This window comes from Setaria viridis, chromosome 6 (genome assembly GCF_005286985.2).
Source record: "Setaria viridis chromosome 6, Setaria_viridis_v4.0, whole genome shotgun sequence".
Classification (NCBI taxonomy): domain Eukaryota; kingdom Viridiplantae; phylum Streptophyta; class Magnoliopsida; order Poales; family Poaceae; genus Setaria; species Setaria viridis.
In genome coordinates, this window is record NC_048268.2 from 22,141,804 (window position 1) to 22,164,879 (window position 23,076).

The 23,076-nt window shown below is 42.0% G+C and overlaps 1 protein-coding gene across 1 annotated transcript; it reads left to right on the top strand.

Moving 5' to 3' along the window:
* Nucleotides 1-2,121: 2,121 nt before the first annotated feature.
* On the top strand, nucleotides 2,122-4,323 carry LOC117859911 (UPF0481 protein At3g47200). The gene is made up of 2 exons (XM_034743108.2): nucleotides 2,122-2,229; nucleotides 2,356-4,323. Exons 1-2 carry the CDS (start codon nucleotides 2,172-2,174, stop codon nucleotides 3,843-3,845), a joined length of 1,548 nt encoding a protein of 515 aa, XP_034598999.1. The 5' UTR covers nucleotides 2,122-2,171; the 3' UTR covers nucleotides 3,846-4,323.
* Nucleotides 4,324-23,076: the final 18,753 nt, after the last annotated feature.

Here is a 23,076-nt window from a genome sequence, read left to right on the forward strand (position 1 = left end):
GTCTTAGTAGTGTGAAATAATTTTGAATGCACAAAAGGTATAAAGTATAATGTGGATTGTGGAATCTAGGAAGTTACCATGAAAGAGAACGAAAGGCTTGTGGGATCAATGAGAGTTATCAGTCCCCGTCAAAAAGAAAAAAAAATGAGAGTCATCAGTGGCATCACCTTTTGTTCAGTTCATTTCTACTTTTTGTAAAGACACTACTTTCTGCTCATTCCTCGTCATTCCTATCGTGGCTGGCTGGCTGCCAATCAGTCTGTTGCAGTCCTTCATAAGAAATATCGGGATGGGTTATGATCTTTTAGCAAGACTGGTAATGATTAGGATCATCCAAAAATTATAGGGCTATCAGCTCATAACTTGGAACTAGTATCAACGGGAGTAGTGCAATGTTTGCAGTCAATTGTACTGGTATTTTCCAAAATATGAAGCATATACTATCACTGCGAGAGAAGCACCACCGTCTCAAGAAGTAACCAATACACTTCATTGAGAACTTATTGTGAAAGGCTGAAGTAATCCCGTGAAGAAGCTGCGTAGGAGAGATCGTTAGAATAATATCAGAAACATAAAAGTAGCCAAACATCATGGTAACACGGCGAGAAAATTATTTGTAATGGTCAGTAACACATAGGAATAAATATTTTCATGAGAGTTGAAACCCACCACGAAAATATGCTTGCACCGCCACTGAACACCAGTTTTTCATGATTAGAGTAAGCTGCATACTCACGTTTAATGTTTGATTCAATTAAAAGATGACACAGAGAATCTCGTTTGGAATGGTACAATTATAGCCAGAAGCCCAGAATGGTACCTTTAATTTAGTACTGCTCACAAGTTAGTCAAGCATTAAGATAGATGCATATGCAACTTTCCTCTTTAATCCTTTGTTGCGGCAACTGAAAGGAAGATAGAAGCCTAATTCCCACTTTTGTAGCAGTGCTTAATATGATGGTTGTGTGATCAAGAATGCATTGACGGAATCTCCTATTCTACTGTCCGAACATGTCTCTCTCGCTAGAACACTGGACTAGTTGGCTTAAATCTTCTTACACTCGCCTGTAAACCAGTTACCAAAAGCATACAAATTATAATATCCACATGCTTTCTTGCAAATTTCTTATGTACTAGAGCAAGTAATAGGTAACTTGAAAAATCAACACTATTTCGGATCAAAATAAAGAGGTCGTGATCAATCAAACCATAGGATACCATAGTCCACTTAGTCGCCTGGTGTTCAGACATGTGTTTGTTTTCAGTGTCAGTGTATTTGTCAAATGAACTGTGTCTTAAGTTTGCAGCCTGAATTCTAACATTACAAAGTTTAACAAAGAAGGAAAACGGTAGTAAAATACATCTCCAGTAACAGAAACAAAGATTGACATGAACAACCTGTATAAGTTTTTGTAGCCCAAAACTCATGTTCTTGGGGGAAAACTCTCTTCCTTCCACTCCGTTGTTGCAATTGCCTAGGTACACATGATATCTATATACCCATACATTCATGGCAGATGGTGAATGAGGATAAGAGAGAAAACATCACTGCCTCAGTTTTGAGGTCGGAAACTTATTACATATTCTACGACCAGTGATTTCTTCTCGGAGTAGTGCTTTTTTAACTACATAATTAAAATATGTAAAACCCCATTGTATTATATGTACAATTTTTCATTTTGTTGCTCTATGGATACAATTATTGCAATATCATGGTTTCCTATAAGATATATATAATATATCACTTGTTGATGAGATCTAATCTGCTCTGAGGAATAGATTATGATCATATCCAATGGAAGTGAAATATATAGAACCTCAGATTATTTCATATGCACGATCCAATGGGCCACTGTCGCCCAACCTCCCAAGCTATTTCTATTAAGGGCTGAATTGTGTCCCTTTTGTTCATTTCAGCTGTTGTCTAATCAGACTGGACGAGAGATGTGTCTTAATCCACATCATTGCTTGACTGACTTGTGTGCTCGAAGCTTTCGACAAAGGTCACCAACAATAGTACATGTCGCACTAATAAGCACCTTTTCTTGTGCGCCGTGAACTTACTTTGTCCTGCATTGCCATGAATCTTCCGATTGATCTTATCGCGAATGGAATGCAAAAGTAGGTTGAACAAGAATGCCGGTGTAGTATTGAAGGGTATATATATATATATGACCCTTGGTGGTAACATGCCAGACAACTCGCAGACAAATATGGAAGATCAGCAAGGTGTGCCAACAAATGTTCTCCTAGGATAAGCTCAGTTTTATTGTTTTCCCCGTAGAACGGGAGTACTAACAACCAATTGTTACAGTTGACGAATCACACTATATCTTATTGACTGATCTCCTGCAGAGCGACCATCTAGCGACCCTCGTGCCGTTTTCGTGGACATCCCTTCCCCCGCCCAAGCATTGGAGCACGAGCTAGTGGTGCGGCGCCGACACCGCAGCAGTGGCTCGCAACCTTGCACCCCCACCATCGGCGTGGTGCATGACCTGACCCGCAACGTCGACGAGCAGGAGTACAATCCGCACTACGTGTCCATTGGCCCCTACCACCGGAAGAGGAACCCAAGCATCATCAGGGAGGACGATAAGCTGACGAGCCTCGAAACCATTCTGTCGGCGTCGTGCCCCGGTGCTACGGTGCAGACGTACCTCGACGAGCTGGCTCTCATCGAAGGCCGTGCGAGGAGCTTCTATGCCCACAGCTTCAGTGAGATGAACAGCATGGAGTTCCTGCGCATGCTGCTCCTCGACGCCTGCTACGTGCTCGACTGGTTCGGTAACTTCGTCCCCGACAACATTTCACCTGCTGCGAACCTGAACAGCAGCCCGGCATCGGCACCAGGGGACGGCAGCAACATCATCGCACGCGAGAATAACGGTTCCCCTGTTGCCAACGGTCAAGTGGAAGGGAGCAATCAAGCCAGCAGCACAGCGTCGGCAGCAGGGGGCGGCAACAAGCTGGAGGCCGTGCTGGTGGTGCGCGATGTGTTCTACCTCGCGGAGAACCAGATACCATTTTTTGTCATCGACAAGGTCCACAGTCTATCCTGTCCTGGTAGAAGTGTTCCGGCGGTGAAGGCGATCGCACGGTACGTCTCCAGATGTATCCTGCAGAAGCAGCAGTACTCCATGGCAACAGTGGAGGACGGCGACGAGCCGCCGGGCAACCTCCTGCACCTTCTGCACCAGCACTTCTCGAATCCCACCACCGAACCCTATTCAGCCGCCGGCGAGACGGTGGGCCGGTGCCGGACGGCGATGGAGTACTACATCAACGGCGTCAACTTCAGCAGCCGCCCCGTGGGCACCGGCGCCATGGAAGCCCGCTGCATCCTCGACGTGACGATGGACCACGGCAGCGGGACGCTGGTGCTACCCCGCCTGAGGATCGACGCCCAGACCTGGCGGATCCTGCGCAACCTGATGGCGCTGGAGCAGCAGAACCAGGAGGTCGGAAGCCACGTGACGGCGTACTGCACCTTCATGTCCCAGCTGGCCTGCACCGCGAGGGACGTGGAGCTTCTGTCCCGGAGTGGGGTCATCGTGCACCTGCTCGGCAACAACAAGGAGGTCGCCAAGCTGTTCGCCGACCTCTGCAAGGGGATCGTGTTCGACGCCGACGATACCGACCACAACTACCTGAGGGCCACCTGTCAGGCGCTCAACGAGCTCTACCGCAGCCGCCCGCGGCGGTGGATGGCACTGCTGGTTCAGAAGTACTCCGACAACCCGTGGCTTGTCGTCGGGGTCATAGCGGCGGCACTCGGGCTACTCTGCACCATGGTGCAGGCAATTTACGCTGTTTTGAGTTACCATCCGGGAGCAGCGAACTAGAAATCTAGCCACGAGTTGAATGTGTTCAGAGTGTAGCATACTACGTCAGTCCCCAAAAAGAATGCAATTCTCGCTTCCTGAAAAGTTAACTAATTTTAAATTTGACCACATTCATACAAAATAGTACTAACATTTATGGTACAAAATAAACATCAATAAATTAATCATGTAATATATTTTCATACTAAATCCATTCGGAGACATGAATGCTGGTAGTTTTTTATAAATTTGGTCAAATTTGAAACTGTTTGACTCCTTGAGAAGCTTGAGTTACATTCTTTTCAGGACAGAGAGAATATGTACATGTAGGTTCTACGTTAGGGGTGTTAATTAGCGTGTGTCTGGAAGGCATTATAGCCAATGGACGTGTCACGCGTGTTGGAGTGTTGCCTAGCTAGTAGCATGTGAGTTAAATGGATGTGTGCTGTAAAAAGGATCAAGGCCAATTGTCTATTTATCCCAGCCCCAGGTTTGGTTACTAGTTACCGCTTACATGAATCTGCATGTACCAAGGTGCCCAACACGTCATGGATGCTCGTGGTCAGTACCTCATGCAAGAGCTTGATTCCCTGCAGATGAAGAGCACGGATTCAGTCAACAATTCTTGGCTAGCTTGGGTGACAAGATGGAGTATGTGGTAAGAAAAATCCTCAGAGCTGCAACAAACATGTCTTTGTAGACTGTCTCTTCATTTGAGCAGTTCCGGGACACAACGATTATTACCGCCTAAGAAGTCATTAATTAGGAGCCTCCATGCATAATATAAAAGGTTGTGTGGCTGCAATGCCTATGATAGCGTCCGAGCTGGTTTTTGCATGTTGATGGTAGTGGAGGTGGCAAATAAATCAACATCAGCAATGTCCGCGTCATCAATGGAGGAGAGTTTAATGAACTTGTTTTACATAAATAGTGGAGCAGACCCTCACCTCTTGGGCTAGTTTTGGGGAACATGCCATTTGGGAGCGCATCTCCCAAAATGACTTCAACGGTGAAGCTTTACCTGACTTTTAGTTCATTTTTGTCTTGTATTGCGAAACAGCTTCATGCTATACGGCTTCATGCTATAGTTCCTCGATTTGCTGATCAAAACATGTCAAGCTGAAGGCCGCAAAAGCCCTCCAAAATCAGCTCAAAGTCTTTCTCCTCGGTGCTTGAACCAACAAGGGCGTTATCACACACCCTGCAAACGCATTAATTATCAGTCAATACTGGTGCGATATTGCACTACTGAAAAACTTAACATTTGTCCAATACGTTAGTACCGGACGGATTTCCGTCCACGTTATGCACAGTACCACCGGAGCCCCTATAGTACCGGGTGGCCAATGGCGAGATTCGCTTTAAAGCCATTTAGTACCGGCTGATAGCTTCAAGCGGTACTAAATGATGTTCACACATGTGTGTACCAGTTGGTAGCTCCAATAGGTACTAAATGTTAAAATTTAGTACCGGCTACAGCCACCAGCCGGTACTAACCCTATAAAATGAGCTCCTTCTTCCTCCTCGAGCCCGAGCTCAACCATGTGACTGAGAACTCAGGCTTCCTCACTCCATAGCGACCTAGGGGAGGTGCTGCCCATTTTTTCCACGATTTTTGGGGATTTCACTCTTCCAACTGTTCTAAAGGTTAGCAGCTTTATCCTTCCTCCTCTCATGACTAGTATTCTATGTTTTATGCTTTGTAGCTAGAGAAATTTATGATTTTTTAGAGTGAGGATGAATGGAGAGTTTTTTCATTTACACATGCATTGAGAATGTAGACTTTTTACTTATGACAGTGTATTCATTATAGAGAAATTTGTATTGGATGTTGAGAAATATGTGTTGTGTTAATTACTTTTAGTACCATGTTGGATGAGAAGTTTAGTTTTATTTGAAATAAAAGTAATCAACTAAGATTGTTGTTTTACATAAATAACATAGTTGAGCTCAAGCTGACGGCGATTCGGAACAAAGGGAGATGCTGCCGAAATTCCCCATAAATTTTGTTCGAATTTAATTTGCTCATCAAAAGTGGTCCATAAATGGTCAGCAAGATTTTTACTTTTGTTGCTTTATAAATGGATATGTAAATTAAATTTTTTTTGCAGATGGACCGGCAAAGGATGTACGGCGATCAGTGCTCCATGCCATCATTAATGGCCTAAAGACTTTCTTGAAGGCGGAGAGGACAAGTCACCGAAGGGTTTCATGTGCGATCCATGCAAAATGTACAAAAATAACAAGGATTACTCTAAAACAAACACTCTACATGACCACATATTTCGTTGGGGTTTCATGGAAAACTATATTCTTTGAACGAAGCACGGCGAAAGAGGAGTTGTAATGGAAGACAGTAAAGAAGATGATGATGATAACAACATTTTAGCTGACTGGGCTGAAAGCTGTGCCTTTGTACATTTTGCAATGGGCGAGGGTGAATTTTTTTGCATAAGATAAACCAGCTGATGAACTAGGTCATGAGTTGCTAGATGCACGGAAAGACTCTGAAAATGCGAAGGAGACAAAGAAACTGGAGAAGATGTTGGACCCCGATTGCAAACAGGGCCACAAAAAGTTGGGTAGCACACTAGAATTACTGCAGTGGAAGGCAGCAAATGGTGTAACCCATAAGGAATTTGGGGAGCTATTGAGAATCGTAAAGAACATGCTTCCCGAGGGTAATGAACTGCCCTCAACCACATATCAAGCAAAAAATGTTGTTTGCTCTGTAGGATTGGATGTACAGAAGATACACGCATGTCTTAATAAATGTATTCTTTATCACTTCGAGGAATATGAGAAATTGGATGTTTGTCCTATTTGCGACGCATTGCAGTATGAGATCAGGCAAGATGACCCTGGTGATGTTGAGGGGCACCCTGTCAAAAAGAGAGTTCCAGCAAAGGTGATGTGGTATTTCCTTGTCATACCATGTTTGAAGCACTTGTTCAGGAACAAGGCACACAATAAGTTAATGCGATGACACAAAGAAGAAAGTAAGTAAGATGAGAAGCTGAGACACCCCGCAGATGGTTCCCAGTGGAGAAAAGTTGATAGAGAATTCCCAAACTTTGAGAAGGATGTAAAGAACATAAGGTTTGGTTTAAGCACTGATGGAATAAATCCATTTGGTGAGTTCAGTAGCTCGGTAGTGCTCATAGTACATAGCATGTGACCCATGTATCTTCAACCTTCCTTCTTGGTTGTGAATGAAGCGGAAGTTCATCGTGATGCTAGTCCTTATCCAAGGCCCAAAACAACGTGGCAACAGCATTGAAGTGTACCTAACACCGTTGGTTGATGAACTTTTACAACATTGACGTGTATCTAACATTCGAAGGTGTACCTGTGTAGGATGAGGACAAACAGGATACTTTCATTTTCAGAGCATTGTTTTTTGTAACCTTCAATAATTGGCCCGGACTTAGTAACCTATCAGGACAGACGAAAAAGGGATATCAGGCGTGCACCCACTTTCTAGATGAAAACGACATGTATTTGAAACATTGTTGAAATGTGGCATATATGGTCCATCCTCGATTTCTTCCTGATAATCAACCTTTAATAAAGAAAGAAAAGCATTTAAAAGGGGAGCTCGACACTTGTACTAAGCCTTTGCACCATAATGGAAAGTGTGTGTTTTTTATGATAAACGATGTGATGGTAGTATTTGGTAAGGGGACCCGTAGCCAACCTATTCCGAACGACGATAATGGACATGCAGCCATGTGGAAGAAGAAGTCTATATTTTGGGAGCTACCTTATTATGAAGTTCTAGGGGTCCGCAATGCAATTGACGTGATGCACCTGATGAAGAATCTTTGTGTGAACCTGGTAGGCTTGTCCTTTGTGTTTATGGGGTGCCAAAGGATACATTTGAAGCAAGGCAGGACATGAAACATACAGAACAACGAGAGAACCTACATCTGGAAAAGAGAGAGAACGGACAACACTACTTATGTCCTCCAAGCTACACTCTTAGCAAAGAGGAGAAAGAAAGTATGTTTGTTTGCTTGAATGGTATGAAGGTCCCATCCGTGTACTCTAATATATAGGGAATAATAAATGTGCAAGAGAAGAAAATCATAAATCTAAAATCACATGACTGCCACGTCCTGATGGCACAGTTGCTTCCAGTTGCACTGAGAGGTATTCTACCAGAGAATGTAAGATTGGCAATCATAAAGCTATGTGCATTCCTCAATGAAATCTCGTAGAAGACAATCGATCCAAAAAATCTAATAAAGCTACAAAATGACATGGTCCAATATCTTGTCAGCTTTCAGATGGTCCTTTCACCTTCCTTCTTTAATATTATGATGCATATCTAGGTTCACCTTGTTAAAGAGATAACCATTATGGGTTCTGTATTTCTACACAATATGCTCCCTTTTGAGAGGTTCACGGCAGTCCTAAAGAAGTACATTCGCAATCCTTCTCGCCCAGAAGAATGCATCGCTAAGGGCTATGGAACATAGGAGGTCATTGAGTTTTGTGTTGATTTTATTGATGAATTTAGTCTGATAGGGGTCCCTGTATCATGCCATGAGGGTCGCGTGAAGGGAATGGGAACACTCGGGAAGAAAGCTAATATGAACATACATGAGATTGAAATCTGCAAAGCAAAGTTCACCATGCTGCAAAATTCATCCTAGGTGGCTCCATATATGGAGGAACACAACATGGATCTGATGACACCTCACGGGTAATGAGACGATTGATGAACAACTTCAATGGTTGGCTAGGGGACCATTCTTGGTCCTATATTTCTACACAATATGTTCCCTTTTGAGAGGTTCACGACAGTCCTAAAGAAGTATGTTCGCAATCGTTCTCGCCTAGAAGGATGCATCTCTAAGGGCTATGGAACATAGGAGGTCATTGAGTTTTGTGTTGACTTTATTGATGAACTTATTCCGATAGGGGTCCTCATGTCATGCCATGAATGCCGCATGATGGGAATGGGCACACTCGGGAAGAAAGCTAATATGAACATACATGAGATTGAAATCCGCAAAGCAAATTTCATAATGCTACAGAATTCATCCTTGCTGGCTCCATATATGGAGGAGCGCAACATGGATCCAACGACACCTCATGGGTAACGAGACAATTGATGATCAACTTCAATGGTTGGCTAGGGGACCATCTGTCTCGATATTGCAATACAAGGGTACGAGATAAATGGGTAAACATTGTATATGAGAGCCTAAGATCAAAACAGTACCAACAAAAATAGGGGTGTCCATATAGTTGCAATAGACAACAATGAGAATAAGGACAGCTACTATGGTGTCATAGAGGAGATACGGGAACTTGATTATGGGCCTTTGAATGTCCCTCTGTTTCGCTGCCAATGGGTGGGCTGCAGGATGCGTAGCGAAAGACCGTTATGGGATGACAATGGTGGACCTCAACAACATTGGATATAGAGATGAACCATTCATCCTAGCCAAGGATGTGAGTCAGGTTTTCTATATGAAGGACATGTCAAGCAAACCCAAGATGAAGGGTGTTAAAAAGTTAGAAGATGAGCCAAAATGCCACATAGTTCTGCGAGGGAAAAGAAAAAATCATTGGAGTTGAGGACATTTTGGACAAATAAGAAGATTTTGATAGTTTGATGACCTTCCTCCATTCATGAGGTTGACTCCAGCATCCTATTATCCAAAGAAGATGCTCTCTACTTACGTCATGATCATGACCAAGGGACGTTCGTTATTGACACACATTTACCCCTGTTTATCCTCAATGATGACATGAATTTAATACCTAAACTATTGATCACACCTAATAAACTGATCATTTTCACATGTTCAACATATTTTCGAGGATATTCTATTTTTGCAAGAAATTGGACTTAAAAGTATACTTTTGGATAAAGCACTGAATGAGCAACGAACCAGTCAAAGACGAAGGCCAACGGTCCCAGGAAGGGCCTAGGCCGATCAGCCCAGAGGATCCTAGGCCGATCGGCCTAGGGTTCTCTGGCGCCCCCCTGACACCCATCTTTCGTAAGTAATCCTCCAAAATGACTTAAGGGCTAAGTTTATGATGATATGGCATGGATCACTTCATGATCAAATAGGAATCAAAGAAAATCAAGCGAAAATTTTGAAATTTATTGAAGATCAATCTCATCCGGAAGCTACCAACGTGCTAGACCCACATGCAAGTGAAAATAAGACTCTTGAGCACTCCTGAGCATCTAAGAAGACTTGGGGACGAAGCAGTATGTGAGAGGGCAAAAGGAAGGCCCAGGCCGATTGGCATGGGGGTTTCCTTTGGCCCCTCGCCTTCTAATTTTTGCCACATACTCTCCAAACTATAAATACCCCAAAAATACACCTAGCCCCATATCCAAGATGATTTAATCAACATGAAGTAGTAGAGAAGCAGAAGGAGCTTGAGGGACACCTCTCCAGAGAGCCGAGGGCCATGCAGTTGTCTGGGGTTTGCGTAGCTGAACCTCTTTTGGTGTGATCACCCTGCGAGGAAGATTGTGCTGGATTCTAGATCTAGGAGTCATCAAGATCAATGTAGGATCTCGATGGTGATCTTGTGATGTACAATCATTCATGGTGAAGTAATAGATCTGTTCATCTTCTTAGCATTATAAATATCTCCTTTGATACTTTTATGCTTTATAGCGTTTGCTTGCTTTTCAATCTATGAATCGATGATAGATTGCTCAGGATGTTTTTGTGGTCGTGGTGACTATTTGCATGCCCGATCTACTAATGAGTATAACATGTTCTTTCGATGCTGCCTTTAATCTACCTTTGCTGATAGAGGAGATCGTGATGGGATCTTTCTTGTGTTAGATAGGGGGTTTCGGGAGCCAGACCAGAGGTGTAGATTTAAATATGCTTTTTACTAGGATCACATCTATGTTGCTTTGTTATCCATGCTCAGAATTACAACATATGCATAGTCTAAGTTGCTCTAGATTGTTTACCTCTGTTGTATCTGTTATTTGTCTGTACATGCTTAGTAGATTGGATCTGAATCTCTCATAAACACCAAGTTAATACTAACAATGCTAGTTGAAATAGATTTTGTACTATAAGTTCCACGGATTGATAAACCTTGGGAGAATACTCTGAGGGAAGAGCTACAACTAATCTGTACGCTTGCGGTTCACAAATTAGCATGCTAACAGCCATCAATAGTTCGTCAAGAAAAAGATTATCAATGTTCCATTGAATAATGACGAGTAGGTTTAGAACCATTATGTGGTATTATGTGAACATGTGAGGAACTATTGTAATGTATGTTGTACAATTCGAACAATTATGTGGTATTTCTCTCGGTTAGCGATACTATCCATACAATTTTGATCAAATAAAACAAACACAAATTCATAAATTATTTTTGCATGGTCAAAATATAAAATATTTGCACGATTTTGGATCATCAAAAGTCTTGATACATTAAATTAGAAGCAATTATACAAGTACATTGTATACTGATGGCATAATTGTCAAATTTATTATAGCTAATATTTCTGAATATTTTTGGATGTTCAAAATAGTAGTTTTTTCTTTTTTAGGATCAACAGCAATATGGAAACATTTCATATTCTATTAGTAATTAAAAATTTCTTATTTTACTGTATAAAGAGAGATAGTCAACAGGAAGGTATGAAACATTTTTCAATCTTTTCCCTAAGTTTACTCCATTTATTAAGTATAAAATAAATGTAATAGCTATTTTAGAAATAGGAAACGAAAATAGAGTGAGCGCGAGAAACAAAACGCTTGTGGTAGATTAGTACCGGGTGAGGGCCTAAATGAAACCATTTAGTACTGGATAGTAGCTAGCACCGGTACTAAAGGCCATTTTGTATCGGGCAAGGCCTTCACTCGGTACTAAACTACCCAAACCTACAAAAACCCCACCCCTCTTCTTCTCGAACACTTAGTCGCGCAGTCGTTCCCTCTCCTGATCCCGCCACCACTTCACTGCCCCCGATGTCGTCGTCCACTGTTGCCCACCACCCCGGCTCCTCTTCGACAACCGGTTACGCTCGACACTACACGGCATCGTGCAGCACTCCGTCTTGCCACACTCTGCGCTCCTCCTCGATGTTCGTGCCGCCCATCGCTCTGGGCAACCGGCCCTCTTCCTTGCTGGCCGCGGCCCCGGCTCCTCCTGGACTTGACATCCGGCCGCAACCGGCGGTCCCCAGCATCGCGGCGCACTCCGTCCTGCCACATTCCGTGCTCCTCCTCGACCTTGGCACCGCCTACTGCCACGGCCAACTGGCCCCCTGGTTTGCAAGTCAGGGCCTCGGCTCCTCCTCGACTTCCTCGACATCTAGCCACGCCGAGCGCTCCCCCGACATTGTGGCGCGTGTCCTCCCCGTAGGATTGCACGCTCCCCGATGCTAGCCACCGCCCTTCTCTAGTCGGCCCCCGTGCTCATCGTGCTCCGCCCCGTCTCACCCTCATGCTCGCCTTGCGTCGGCCGCCCCCGAGTGCCTCTGCCCTCGTTGCGGCCTCCATCACTAGGAGCCCACGCGCGTCGCCGCCAGGACCCCATGCTCCGGCCTCCGCCCCCGGCACTGCACCCTTGGCCCTTTCCCATGCGAATGTAAGCCCCCAACCCCCCAACCCGACGTCAGCAAGCCCCACGATGATGTTAGGAATTAGAAATTAGAAAATATAAGAAATTGGTAGAAACAATTGAGATTACTGGAAAATGGCTAGGAAACTTACTTACATGATGCCTATAATTATTTCTCTTGTTTGGTTTAGTTACATTCTCTTTAAAATTACTTTCTTAATTGTTTCTTTTAGTAATGGTTAGAATTACTAGTTAATATGGAAGATAAAAATATAGAAAACTATTAGAAAATATAGGAAGTTGCTAGAAATTATTGAGATTACTGCAAAATGGTTGGAAACTTATTTACATGATTCCTAGAATTATTTCTTTTGTCTCATTTAGTTACATTCTATTTAGAATTACTTTCTTAATTATTTCTTTTAGTAGTGGTTAGAATTACTTGTTAATATGGATGATACATTCATTTAGTAACGGTTACATTTATTTAGAATTACATTCATTTAGTAATAGTTAGATTTATTTGTTAATATGGAAGATAAAAATATAGAAAACTATTACAAAATATAGGAAATTGCTAGAAATCATTGAGATTACTAGAAGATGGCTATAAAATTACTTACATGATTGACAATGCCTAGAATTATTTCTTTTATTAATGGATATAATTATTTCTTTTAGTTTGATTTATTCTGAATTACTTTGTAAATATCTTGTTTTTTCTTGTACTAGTTAAAATGGGAGATAGGGAGGAAAAGGAGTTCCTGCAAAATATTATTAATGAAGGTAGCAATTACAACGTAGAAGTAGATGATGCTGAAGGAACTTTCAAGCCTGACAGAGAGAAAGATGAGCTAACTTATACACTTGGGAATCCGGAACACACTCAACATGTCAAAGGCATAGGCATAGTTCCTCGGAAGAAAGGCTTCAGTGAAGATATCGAGTCTTACAAAAGTCGAAGAAGAAGTAAGGCCGCAACAGAAGAGAAGTTGCGTATCCTAGAAGGACATGTAGCTTTGACTAATGAAAAAATGGATTGGCTACAAGAGGCATTAGCACTTTGACTAATGAAGGCCAAGTAGGAACTACATCAGGTGCTAATGTGGACATAATTGACCCCGCTTCACAACGTCACTTCCACGAAGTTCCAACTAGAAGAATAGTCTGACATAGTTGCAGGCAACAACCAACACTAACCCGTGGACGACATCACTATAAGTACCCCATGTGAGCTTCTTACTCCAATGAGGAAAACGGTAAAATTAGTGGCTCACGGGATTGCAGAAGTACCGGTACCAGGTGGGATAATTTATGGCGTGCAGATTCCTGAAGGATATGCTAGAGTCTAGGTTCACTGAGTGGAAATAGGATGGAAAGACCTAGACCTTGAGATCCCTGGAGGTGATGGTGAAACAGAACTAGGACACACCATCCACACCTGGATTTGTTTGGCCAAGCACTACATAAGATTTTCACAGGTAGACACAGTTCCCGCATCATCCCCTCATAGGTCAAGGCACAAAACACCAACACCACCATCCAGGGATGCACCAGCTAAAAGGGACCAAAACATGAGTCCACCGTTGCCTCAGTCTCTACTTCCTGAAAAGAAAAACCCGAAGGCTTTGAACCCGCCACCTCCTTAGCAGAAGAATAACTCACATCCTAAGAAAGCAAAGTCTGCATCTCCGAAGTTGGCATAGCAACTAAAGATAAGGAATGTCATCAAATATCTATGGGTGAGGTTGCTGCTCACTTCGGGTGAAAGAAGAAGCCTGAGGAACCACCAATGGATGAAGCAACGAAGAAATACTTTAAATCCCTGGTGGTTAAAGGACTTGTGAAAGAACCCATGTCAGACTATGATGACTCAATTATAATGTCATATCATAAGAAAGAAAGATCAGAGTCCACCATTCCCCATCTTGAAGAACAATCCTTACAATCGGTCAATCCGCTCAAAGTGCTTTCAAGAAAAGATGAGGTTATGGCCAAATTTATTGCCTCGGCCAATCTCACAAAAGCTCAACTCCTAGGGGAGGACTATATCCTATATCCCAAATCATCCAGGGGTTGGTAAATGGGAGTTTAAGCTGGGGGAACCTCTTTTGTGGCCACAGTTGGTGGATCACCTACCAATGAAAATGTATGCATTTCATAAATGGTACATGGAGGCAGCTGCAGGTGGACGGGTCATGTTCGTTGCTCGGGTTCAAGATCATGATTACTTTTGAGGACTAGATGATATATGGATTGAGTTTGACAGTCTTTATTACTTATACCATCAAGACACCCTTGACAAGTCCCTCATTAGTGCATGGGTTCTGTAATTGTTTGCTCTCATTTCTAAATCCTAGCTCCTACATTAATTGTGATTTTTCTCATCCCATATTTTATTTTGTATCATGCATAATGGAGATTCAACATTGCTAGAGAAAACAATACTATAATGTCAGATTCATGGACCCTCATGTTATAAATGAGGAATGCTGAATGAAATGGCCAAATCGGACCATGAAGACTATTTTCAACTTCATGGATAAGCAACATCACATGCAATTCATACTTTTGTTGTACAACTTTTAGTGGGTCATTCATCCCTTTTTTCATCTATTCAAAGTTAATAATAAGTATATTTAACATTGCTTGGGTATATGAATATGAACAGATTCCACTGGATAGTACTTGTTATTGAGATTGATGGAAGCCACGTCACGGTGCTGGACCCGAAGAGGAAACCAAAAGAAGAGTACCAAAGCTTCATAGACGTGCTTAACAAGGCATAGGCTCGCTTCATAAAAAAACACCAAAACCATTCAAGGAACAACGTCATATCAGTGAGAACTTTCTAGTACGAATTCAATTTGGACATCTAGTGCCATTTCTTTAAACACCATGACTGCTTGAATATTTCATAACTCCTTTTTCCATACATAGTGATTGAGACAGGAGGACGGAAAAAACTTATGTGGATACTCACATAAGTTGACGGCTCGGGTATGGGAAGTACGTAAACACAATTCATAACAATTCATTATTTATCATGTGACAGATTTGTGACATGAGAGAAGAACTCCTCGCCCCAGAACGACTAAGGGCAATTCAAGAACAACAATGTGGAATCCGTTTGGAGGAGGTCATAAATCCAAAGGGAAAATTTTATTACAATGGGTCAACTACAAAACAATGTGGACTCGGAATATATGTAAATTTAATATATTTGAAGTGTATGTAAATTGTATATAAATATAATATATGTAACCTTAACTATGCTAGATCAATATATAGTAGTGTTACTATTACACGAATATGAATACAAATAAAAATACGAATTAAAATGAAAGGAAAATAAAAAAGAAAAGGAATAACTATTTAGTCCCGGTTAGTAAAACCAACCGGTACTAAACTGCGTCTGCAATAACGTGACGTGGCTCACAGTTTAGTACAGGTTGGTACCACCAACCGATGCTAAATGACGCATTTAGTACTGAGCATTTTGGCTGGTACTAAATGGCGTGTCATTTAGTATTGAACAAGCGATACCGGTCAGACGCCCGGTAGAGGTTGATCGTCAAGCATTATTGTGATTGCATTGGTCATAGACAATAATCTCAATGTTTCTAAAAATACAAAATGAAAAGTAAATCAGCCGAGCCAAGAATAAATTTTCTCTGCGCCCTTGTTGAGCATCCATTTGTCAAAAATCTGTTGCTGACCTATTAAGCATGAGAACGCTAACTAACATTTGGTTTTGGGTTCATCAACAACTAACGAGGACAACTACGTAATTTTCCCCTTCAATTTGCATTACGTTTCTAATCAGATTCAGCAAAAGATTCACATATCTAGCTGGATTAAAATAACACACTGAAATGCTCGCTGGAATGGTATATGTTATGGTTGGAAAAAGTGCTAGCCAGAAAGATAGCTTTAGAGTTCACACGCCAGTCAAGCACGACGATGTATTAAAGCATATGCATCTTAATTTCCTCTTTAACCTTATGTCGCGGAAGCTCAAAGCAACATAGAAGCAGCCTCGTTCTCACTTTCTCGCAGGTCGTTATACGATGGTTGCATGACCTGGAATGTGTTGACGCCTTGACGGAATCTCCTATATAATATATACTAATATATACTAGGATCGTACCCGTGTATTGCTATGGGCGACAAAATATTTATATTACAATACACAGAGCATTCAACAAAACAATAATAATATAATTTTTTATGTAATGTCGTAATACCCAGAATGCGCAAATGATAAAATATGGTTTGTACGTTGGAATATGTAAAGTTGAGGACTAAAAGTTGACTTTTAGATCCGGTGCTCGGATGGACGAACGGATGTCATGGTTGCATAGAGCTCGTCGAATCCATTCCGTTTGATCACTCATATATCTCGTTTGGAGTTCTGGTAATGAAGTTATGGATGGTTCAAGATTTCACTCTTAAGCGCATAGCTACAGTACCCGGGCTGAGCTACAGTCCCAATAGGAGTCTAACCCGTGGTGTTTTTCCCTTACTTTTTTCCTCCTGATCAACCCCTCCTATTCCAATACCTAGGACCCCTCCCTGCCTTCTCCCTGCACCGCCACCTCCAGTTGCCATGAACTGAAGAGGAGATAGGGAGACCAAGAAGAGAAGAAAGGAGAGGTGAAATTAGGGTACGCCACCGTTCCTCTCCAAAAATTGGTTGGGCTCCGTTTCCTCTCTCCGTTTTCTCCCAATTGATTTTCCTTTCCTCGCTTCATGATGGTGCCACCATGCGGGTTTCAATTTAGGTGCAATCGATGGGGCTGCCGTGAAGTTCGTTGCTAGGGAGAGGAAGATGACCGGGAGTCATCGTTGGGATCGCCGTCGTCACTGTTGCCCACTGTTTTCATGGGAAAACCCTAGGAAAGGCTTGCCCTCATTGTAATCCATGTTTTTCCTAAGGTTTCAAGAGTTCTAGAACCTGCGTGTAGCGGTACTCGACGCTGTTAAGGGCTAGGGTAAAGTTTTGCCCTCGTCGTTGTTTTTCAGCACATAGTCAATCTGCGCAGTTTAGAGTAATGTCTGTTTTGTGTCCTCTTAATGGCTTAAAAAAATATTAAACCTATATATGAGTTGTAGAAGATTTGTAGAGGTTGTCATAGCCGTAAAGAACAGCTCAATCAGATTTAAGAGCTGAGAGATATTGGAGTTTGATTGTCAGTTTTTCAGTCTCATAATTCTAGGCAGAATTTGTTCACCTAAAGTCTAGGCAACCCTAACAATAGAATTCGATCTTTGGATGAATAAATCAGCTGCACAAATTTCATAAGCTTTCCAGATGGGTTAAGTGCATCTTCATATGAATCTGTTTTACTAGGACTGTTCTGCAATTGTTGTTAGATTTTCAATTTGAGGTTCATCTCAAGATTAGACTATGTTGATGATTTTTTCTTTGTTTATAGATCACTAGAAAGTTGTAAGTTCTGAAGTTATCTTTCAGATGGTACAAGATGAGAAATTTTGGCCATGAGGATTAAAAGATACAAAAAAAAGAAGCAACACAGCTGCTATCATGTCTAGTTTTGCGTGTGGCTTTTGTGAGAATGTCGGGTTTGGGCGTACAAACGCTTTGAATTATGTTTGTTTATACTTGTCTGTTTGTGCTGGTGCTGAGTAATGTTTGTGAACAGGTGGTGCACCTTCAGATCATGCTTAACTCACGTTCTTGATCTTCGGTGAATGCAAGTAAATGTAGCAATGCAGTCTACATGCTTTAACTTTGTTGTTTTAATTGCCTCCATTTAATTTCAGTACCTCATACTAGCAAGATAAATCTGCAATTTGTCTTTATATTGAAATATCTTGATCCACTTGAGGCTTTACTTTTGAAGTTATGAATTATGAAGTATCTGAAGTTCATGCATTGCAATCTTGCATTTGCATTCTCATGTTCGTTATGCATATGAAGAAACTGTAGCTGGATTTGTGCGGTAAATACGGTAAAGCAACGCACGTTGATATATAGCAATGTGGTTGCAGCCCTCACCTCCTTCCTTGGGATGTATGGATAGAAGTGAAGTCATGCATTGCATTGCATTGCACCATTCGCATATTCATTATGAAGTATTGTTCTGAAATATTTATTCATTTTACTACTCAAAGTTATGTGGTGCTTCTTCTATAATAATGACTCTTAAATTGTTGCTTAATATATTATGATTTAAATGATTTGGTTAAAGCAATTATTTGCTGAGGTTTTCCATAAACCTCATATGCTTTTTCCCCTCCAAAGGTTCTTGAGTTTGGAGGGCGCTTGGTTGGATGGGAGTATCAACACATGTGCACACACTTTTTCATATATGTTTTTGACACATGTGTTGTAATAAAAATATTTGGTTGTAAAGCCTTTGCTTTGCTTATAATCTCATATTGGGATCCAGTTTGTAAGATGTTCTATCTAGATGATTTAAGTTGATTCCACGAGGTCTGTTTATTTATCTTCGTTGTTGTTTTTTTATGTGTGTGCATGTAGTAGCTGTAGTGTAGTGTGGTAACGCTCCAGAATGTTGCTGTTGTTCTAGGGTGTTACAATTGTTATCAGAGCTTAAGGTTATAGGTTCTACGCTTAGTTCTAATTGCTAAAATTTGACTCACCTTAAAACTTGACACACTTGCACTTATAGGTTGGGAGTTGGGTTTTTTTCCTCGCCTTGTTGTTTTACCAATATTGTTTTATGTTTCTCATTGTCATATCTTAAATACCTTTACTTAGGTAGGTTGTTGCAGTTTATCAGAGATCCCAAGAAGTTTGAAACTTGTAGCCAAAGTATAGTTTAGCAGTGCAGATGGGTCAAGTAGAGGCCCCTACAATGCCTTATCTGCATTGCTAAGTGAGGTTGCCCGAGTATTAGGGTCACCCCAACTATACAATGCCTTATCTATATTCGAAGCAAATAGTTGAGTGACGGATGGATTAGCCAACATACCATGCACCCTAACTATTGTCTCTCGACGTATAAGATGGGTGGGTCATTGTGTGCCTTGTCCCATGTAGTGGAGTGGCGACGTCTGAGCTTGACCTCTGGTTTATGTTCTTTCCCTATAGTCTAGAGGCCATCTTTAGCTTGTCCTACAGATGTGACGAGAAGAGGACTTGGAAAGATTTTCATCAGGTTCCACGAGAGTAAGTGCTTGTTGTTTGGGCCCTGCAGTTTGAGGTGTTGGTTTGGATGCTAGAAGTGTCTTGCTTCAAAGTGTATATGTTGTGTGTTTATTTTTAGTTTTGTGGTTACAGTGGCCTTAAAGGTTATATTTTATTTTTGCATAGCTAAGTGGTCCATTGTGTTTAGGAACAGAGTTTGAAAATCATACTGAGTCATCATGACATGGAGCATTTGAGAAATACAAATGGAATGTGATCAATTTAATACGTTGTCATGATCTGTTTGTGAGCGCTAAAGCTTGAAGTTTTTATATGTTCATTCCCAAAGGACAGATTCAATGTTGAGAGATTGGTCTTAGTGAGCATTTTCATGCTCGCTTGGCAAGCCTGCCATGTTTAGGATAATTTTGTTTTATTTGGAGACATATGAAATTAATTCACCTACCCTTAGTGGTCAGCACTATTTAGAGCTTACTTCAAGTCAACAACAAGTCTACTGAGCTAGTGGAAGATGGCGCAATGTTTTTCTTCTCCTTTGATTGAGCTTCAGTTGGTAGAAAGTCTAAAGCATCATGGCTTAGATTCCGAAGGTGCTATTGTGGCTCAATGATTGTAATCCTTCAGGGTTATTAAACTAGGATACTTTCATTTCTTTGAAATTGTTCTTGGGTATCGAGAAGAGCTGAGGAAATGAAGCTATTGTTCTTATATCAAGTTTCTCTTAGTTGTAGAGTGGGTATAGTTCTTGTAGTAGCTCCAAGTTTATTGCTAAGATGGATGTTAAAAGAGGAGTGTGACATGGTTTTTTGTTTTGATCCAAGGCTGGCTACACTAGCTGAGCAAAGTGCTTGACGAAGCCATTGTTGTCACAATAGGTTGTTTCCTTAGAGGTGTGTGCTCTCAAGTGGTTGAAGCATACATGAGGGGAATTGTATGAGTTGTTTTTTTGTAATAGATGCACAAGCAATTCCTTAAGAAAGTTGTCTATTGGAAGGTGAGTTTTTTGGGGTAAGAGATGAAGGATATTGATGCAACAAGTTTGAAGTTATGAAGATGTTTACCCAGGAGGCAATAATAGATCAAGGTTTTGTGCTTGAGTGGTAAAATTAAAGAGTTCAATGCAATTGTAGATCAATAGAAGGAGTCCTTGTGAATATATTCCTATTTCTTATTACATAGCTGATGCTTAGCTTTTTGCATCTCTCTGCTACTATCCCCTGGAGTACTTTGAGATTTGTAGTTGAATTCGGTTTTGGAAAAGTGTGAAAGAAGTCGGATCATTCAGCCATGGATAGATTATTCTAATAAGGATGTTCCTCTTGAGTGAATGATCATGAGTCCAATTTTCACACTCTAAAGTTGAATGTGGTTAGTCCTACCTAAGATCTAGAGTTCGCTGTAGTGGATTTTGGCATTGGAGATTTAGAAGCATTGTATCTATGGAAAATCATGTGACATCTTTGCGGATCATCGAACTAAAGTGTATTCTCGTTAAGAATTAGTTAACTTGAGACAGAGAAGGTGGCTTGAGTTGATTAAGGAGTATGATTTGACTATTCAGTATCACCCTAGCAAGGTGAATTTTGTTGCAGATGCGCTTAGCAGGAGAACTGGTGTCCCTAAGATTCATATGCCTTTGATTGTTGAATTGGACAACATTGGTATTTCTCTGTGCTATGCTGGTGTTGCCATAAGGAGACTCAGTTGGTGATTCAGTAACCATTACATGAGCATATATGGTGCATCCAGGTGAGAGTTAGACTAAGATGGTGCATCCAGGTGAGAGTGAGACTAAGATGTATCAAGATTTGAGGCAAAGCTTATGGTGGAAGTGGACGAAGGTTGATATTGCTAAGTATGTGGCTTCATCTGGCATTTGTAAGAAGGTGAAGGCTTCCCAATCAACAGTGGTCGGTGTCTGGTCTTGTGAGAGATAATACTGTAAAGCTCCTACTATACGGCAATACTGAGTAGCATACCTGTCACCTACCAATGTTCCCTCATGTAGAGACAATTTTTCAGAAGTAGACAGAGGTGTACAAACTGGTTTGTAACCTGATATTCCCACCTTTTTAAATAAATTTGAAGCATATATATCTTGAGTAAGAACATTTCCATCACGTACCTTGTTCACTTAAATTCCAAGGAAGTAATGAAGCTCTCCAAGATCTTTAAGTACAAATTCTTCCTTCAGATCCTTCAGTAGAGCTGTCGTGTCCTTCTCTGTTGAACTAGCCACAATGATGTCATCTACATAAACTAGTACAAAGATAGGGACGCCTCCCTTGCTATAGAAAAAAAAGAAGTATCAGCTTTGGATGCCTTGAAACCAAGGTTAACCAATTTTGCACTTAGCCGAGAGTACCAGGCCCTTGGAGCTTATTTCAGCCCATACAGTGCCCTATCAAGCTTGCACACATAATCAATTTTCTTAGGATCTTCAAAACCAGAGGGTTGTTGCATATATACCTCTTCTTCAATCATCGCATGTAAGAACGCATTTTGAATATCTAGTTGGCGAAGTGTCCACCATCGAGAGACAGCAACTGTAACACCCAAAATTTCCAACCTTGCATTTCACTAAAATTTGCTAGAAACAATTTTGCTTGTGTTTAAGGCATATAAGGTTGTTTTGTATTTTTAGGCATTTAAGCATTTTCAAAATAAATTAATGAAACATAGGAATTTATTTGCGCATCCATGCTGCTGCATGGTTTTCATTTTGTTTGCTTGGTTTCAAGTTTGTGTTTTGTTTTTAGCTGTTGGTTTTTCCTTTTATGTCAGCAGGAGAGTTCTTCAGTCAGTTGACGATGCTTTTGTTTGTCTCTCCTGTTTTTCGATTCAGCAACAGGAGCAAGGCAGTCGTTCCTCCACAGCTTGGGCCTGTTCTCGCTTTTCGCTCGGCAACAGCAGCTTGCAGCCCAGCTTCGCGCCTCAGCCCAACAAGCACCGGCCCAGCTCTGTGCTCCCGCACCGCACCGTTTCCACCGTCGCTGGCAAGTAGGGCCCACAGGTCATCTGCTACCTCCCGTTCCCCTCTGCGTCGGACTCGAGCCCGAGCTCGACTTCGATCTGGCAGCGCTCCTCGCGTCCCCGTGCCCCCGCGTCCACCTCCGTCTTTGGGCCACACGCCAAGGACTGTATAAAGGCCGCCGCCACCTTCTGCCCTCCCCACCAAACCCTAGCTCTGTTCCTTCAGCACGCGCCACCAACGATGCTGCCACAGCGCCACCGCCACTGATCTCCTCTATCACTGCACTCCCATCGCCAAGGACCCTACCCCGAGTTTCGCAAGGAGGTGAGGAAACTGGACCTGTGGTCCCCGTGCTTCTCCGCGCCTTCCTTTGCTCGGACGAGCTCATCAAAGCGCCACCTCCAAGCCGTGCTTCGCGCTGCCACCACCACGAGATCCACCCAGGTGACGCCCTAAACCGCCTCGCCGTTTCCTCCTCTACCTCCTGGTCAAATCCCTGTCCAAATCCGCACCTCGAGACTCGCTTTCGAGCAACTCCGACGAGCCATCACCGTGCGCTGCCGCTTGCA